Source organism: Centruroides sculpturatus, unplaced genomic scaffold, assembly GCF_000671375.1.
Source record: "Centruroides sculpturatus isolate CEXI.00-Female unplaced genomic scaffold, Cexi_2.0 scaffold1836, whole genome shotgun sequence".
NCBI lineage: Eukaryota > Metazoa > Arthropoda > Arachnida > Scorpiones > Buthidae > Centruroides > Centruroides sculpturatus.
Window position 1 is genome coordinate 102,658 of NW_019386203.1, and position 5,467 is coordinate 108,124.

The 5,467-nt window shown below is 32.9% G+C and overlaps 1 protein-coding gene across 1 annotated transcript in view; it reads right to left on the reverse strand.

Annotated features, from left to right (window-relative positions):
• Window positions 1-1,366: 1,366 nt before the first annotated feature.
• Window positions 1,367-5,467, reverse strand: part of LOC111614067 — a 9,898-nt gene continuing 5,797 nt past the window's right edge. Inside the window, exon 2 of the mRNA XM_023355446.1 lies at window positions 1,367-1,495. Within this exon, the coding sequence (XP_023211214.1) occupies window positions 1,367-1,495 (129 nt within the window). The remainder of the gene's footprint in view (window positions 1,496-5,467) is intronic.

The following is a 5,467-nucleotide window of genomic DNA, read 5'->3' on the forward strand; positions in this document are numbered from 1 at the left end:
GACTATAGGTTTGTCAAAAGTACTTGCGATAAAAAATGCACATATAACGCCGATATCAGTGATTTCTCTGTCCTACTATTTATGATTTACATAAGAAATAATTAAAATATTTAAAGAATGCAATTACAGTTTTAAAACTACAAAAGAAAGAATGTTTTTCCTAATGATATCCAAAATACTCAACTGCATATGTGAACAAATTGATTTCTTGGTATTGCTAACAGCATCGTCCTGGTGACCAGTTCATAAACTAATGATAGCAGATGTAAAACCAGCATTGCAAAGTTGGGGAAAATTCCCAAATGCAAGAGAATGTGAATTGTATAGAGCAGTGATTCTCAACCTTTTTTTCGTCATGGTACAATTTTAATAATTTAAAAATTTGGCAGCCCACACGGTTACTTCAGTAAGTACTGTAGGACAACCGGTGACGTCATAACAGTGATTTTTAAACGCAGTTGGTTATTTAGATCACATTTTCTAAATGTCTTAGTAACCACCGGCAGTTTCTGGTAATACCGGTTACAATTTCCAAATGCACCCTAGGAAGGTAGAACCGATTAAACTACTTGTCTCACATCACTTATGTATGGGACATTCGCAGTGACGGCACACTTCAAAAATCTCACGGCACACTAAAATGCTGCGGCACAGCGGTTGAGAATCACTGGTCTAGAGAAAATCTATGGAAAGAATTTTTTAGGGGAAATTTCTTTGGTGTCTAAAAGATTCTGAACTAACTGACTTCAACATTAAAAAGTTGTTAATGAAATAAAAAATAAACATAATATTCCATATTGTATCTCTCTTGTTTTGATAATAAAACAAGAAAAAGGAAATTGAGTTAATTGCTGGCTCCTTGATGGTTGACTGAACAGTGGCTGGCAGAGTTAACAGAGCTAACAATGATTTCATCTTTCTGTTGAATGATTCGTTGTCCTCTTATATCACCTTTTGAGCCACATGATAAAATGTTGAAGATTTTCAATCAAAAAATCTATGACCATATCAGAAATCAAAAAGAAAATAGTGAGTGAACTGATTGATAATATATTGGAGTTTTATTGTTATTGATTATTAAATTTTTTCTGGTTAAAAACATGATTTTTAATTTTTATTTTTTATTACAATTTGTGATTTTTTTTCCTTGCTTTTTTTCTCATATTAAAGTTCTTTTTATTTTATTCTGGAAGACACTAACAAATTATTCATTAAATTATTGTTTAGATATAACAAACTTTTTATTCTAAATGAATTTTTAATTGATATATCCAAATATAATTTCAAGTTATTTAATAAGTATTAAGAATTAGAACTTTTTCTCATGAAATTATTTTCTTTGAATGTTCATGCATTGTGTCCCCCATCATTCAGAATCACATTCACTCTTCTCATACGTATATGATGCACTATTTTTACTATGACCGTTACATGTCCTCATGCATCCTTCTATACCAACTAAATCCCTAGTAATCATTATGTAATAATGATATCCCTAGTAATATCCATAGTAATCATTATTACATAATGATTACTATGGATATTTTTACAGTGTATGGTATTTCTTAAACGTTTCAGCACTTTCAGGTACAGCTCTTTGTTGATTGTGTAATAATTAGGGATGAATTTGTAGTGAATAATACCTTTCTCATAAAAAAACAAAAACCCCCAGTGCCTTGGATTGGTCAGTCAGGAATTTCTTTGGCTGAGATGGTGATGGTGTTTTTCACAGGGAGGATTGTCATCTTGTCTGTGGATCATACAGGTAGCATCAGTTTCATCTCTGATGATTAGTCTGTCCATGAGCATTTGATTATTATCCACTGCAGTGATGATGTCTTCTGAAATTGTGAATTGCTTAGTGCATGTATAGCAATTAGGTATGTTTAGTATGACAAAAGTCTGTTTTTCTGTTAGGGCTAAAAAACAAAATTAGTTTTAAAAAATGTTCCTTAATAATCCATGTTCCTAATATTACCAATATTTTATTTGTATTTGTAATAATAATTCAGTCAGAAGAGAATATTCTCTTTACTGGACTGCACTTTATTTCATTAAGGATAAACTATCACATCTCACTGGACAAAATTCTAAAAAAAAAGAAAAAACTCATCTCATTATGACAACTGCTGAAGACAAATACATCATCAACCCAGGAATGACATCTTGAGGGAGACTTCCAAAGAGAAGTTAAAAGAATGAAGATCTCTCATCCCAAATTGTTAAATTTGGGATGAGAGATCATTATAATTGCCATATGTGTATCATGTAAAATGGTATGACAGCTGCTATGGGAAATTTAGTTAAGTTGGCCAACTTGATATCAAATGATGACTTTTATGCACAAAAGTCATGATGCAATTGATGTTTTCTCCATTTACAAATGTTGTCATTATCCTCTATTAACAAATTCCTTTCTCAGAAGTGATGGCACCAATCAAATGTAGTTGAATGACCCAAGACATGCTTGTCATAAACTGTTGTAGCAAAGTCCAAAGTCTCCTTGTCTGATTTCTCCATTAGAACACAAAGTTTAGCACTCGCTCTCTGCTCAAACTGAGACATCTTGCCTCTTTGAAAACAAACTTCAGATGAGAGAAAAGTGATAACATGCTACCACTACACTGTATAGTAGCTGTTTTTTGACAGGTATGTGAAATACTACATCATAGTGTTGAAATGCATTGCAATGTGTTCAGGAAGTGTTACACTAAAGCTATGTTGAAATTAGCACACTTTTGACATAACAGTAAAAGTGTAGTAAACTGTCTGGGAATGTTTTGACTCTCATCTTATCCACTATGAATTAATATAGTACTTCCTATTTTGCTGCTGCTTTTTATGGTGTTTGCTTGATGTTTTCATAAAACTTGGTGTTTTATGATGAATGCTAAAAGCATTTGACTTTAATCCATCTTAAAGTTTGTTTTTTCTTATAGTTTAGTATATTAAACACAAAATTCAAAATCAGTATTTTGTGCTTCATTAAATGAAACATTAACACTTTTATAATGTATGTGTATATTTATGAAAATAAAAAACTTTCATTAGTTTTTTGTTCTCATAAATATAGACAGAGATAGTGGTAACAAATGAATAGAAATGAATTAATCAATGAATGCACTGTAACAATGGGAAGATTAAAGAATTTATTCCAATTTATAAAAAAAGGTGCCCCAACTGATTGTAGTAACTACAGAACTATCAGCTAATTAACCATTTCAGTAAAGTAAATGCTCAAAATAATTAATAACTGTTTGAAACCCTTCCTTTTACCTGAAATAGCTGAAGAACAGTCGGGGTTTATCCCTGGTAAAGGAACTTGTGAACAAATCTTGAATGCTTGACAAATCATTGAAAAAGCATATGAATTTAATGTCAAAGCTTACCTTTGTTTCGTAGACTATACCAAAGCCTTTGATTGTGTAAAATGGCACAAATTGTGGCCCGCTCTCCAGAACTTGGGAGTTCTGCATCATCTTATTTTGATGATAAGAAATTTATATGAGAACAACTCTGCAAGAGTAAGAGTTAACAAAACTATGTCTAATATATTTACATATGAAGCTGGTGTAAGACAGGGATGTATTCTTTCCCCTCAACTCTTTAATGCTTATTCTGAAATAATTATGAAATGGTATTAGATAACTGGGATGGAGGCATTTCCATTGTGGGCTGTAAAGTTAACAACCTGAGATATGCTGACAATATACTTCATCCAGTGACTCAGAACTTGAATATATTATGACTTGAAACTGAGAGCAGGGAATATGGATTGCTGATTAATGGAAGTTATGATAATTGATTGTTTCTTGACACAGACTAAGGAAATTGCAGGCTGTAAGGTGGTGAATGAATTTGTTTAGCTTTGATCACTTCTTATGAATAAAGGAGGATGTGATAATGAAATTAAACACAGAATTTGCCATGCTCACAATGCAACCTCTAAATTATTTAGAATTTGGAAAGATTCTGAAATCACTATTTTTAATAAACTAAAGCTCATAAGAATGCTTATTTTTTCAATTGCCACTTATGCCTCGGAAACCTGGACCATAAATGCCATTTATTGGAAGAAACTTGATTCCTTTGAAATATGGACATATAGAAGAATGCTGAGAATCTCTTGGACAGAGCACCGAACAAATTGCTCCATCCTAAATCAACTGAAAATCACAACATGCCTTACCACAAAAATATACCAATCCTACCTTTGCTTCTTGGGACATATCTCCAGATGCAAAAATGGATTTGAGAAACAAATTCTAGAAGGGAAGATCAATGGCAAAGCCATAGAGGCAGACGTCAGATCAGATGGGCACACCAGGTAAATAATGATTACAGGACATACAATGTATGAAGCCAACATCCAAATGACACAATGCCATGAACAGTGGAAAGATACAATTAAAGCCGTCAATCCATAATATCACCACACCCTCTGAAGGGCATAGGACTAAGAAGAAGAGAAGATTAAAGAATGTTAAAATTTTCAACCTGGTTAATGGACCCAGTTAAGCACAATGGCTTATTTATCCTTAAGAATTAAAATGATTTAAATACATCATTTCTTAAAATTTTTTAAGGATGAGTTAACCTGGATATCTCTGGTTTCATCCATTATTATCTAGTCATATTCATTGTTGGTGTGACCAAAAACATGATGGCCATGATTGGAACGACCTTCTCTATGCATGCAGTATGAAAAAATAAAAAAATGAATACTGTGTAGGCACCAACGTGGACGATGGTCGATTGGCACTACAATCCTTTGTTTAGTCGTAAGTAGTGGAGCTCTTGTCGNAATATGATTCCAGACCGCAAAAATTCTTTCTTACGCTTTGGCATTGTTTTGTATATTTTTACTTTTCTCACTTCACTATTCACTTTTCACTTTCTACTTTTTTCTGTTATTCGTACACTTTTACTTATGAAAAAATCAACTGAAGCATGTGCGTCACACATCTTCAAAAGCCATCCCCACTACTCACACATAATGGTCCTTGACTATTCAAAAACATTTAAGATTAAGATTACATTATAGCCAATCTTACCCGTTTTTACAGAATGCAAGAATTAGGTTCCCCGTTTCTAGACTAATTAGAGAATTTTTACATGGGTCTAAAAATATGTTTGATTTCCCGCAATAACGCAAAAAACAGCATCTGCGCCTGTAAATCTTGCACACCACTTTCTCTTAATACATCCTTGGTTACTCAACACTTTTATTGTTAACACTTCCATTACTAACACTTCCATTGTTACACATTTTCAAAGTCAGCCACTTTCAACCCCATATCTCCCACACCCATATAGTTATCGAGATGCAACCATCATAGTGCACGATGGGAGACTTGGGGCTACTACCACATACAAACACCATTCATGTGCAATGTGTAGTTTTGACTGCAGAGTGAAATATAGGCACACACACGTCCATTTATATATATATATATATATATATATA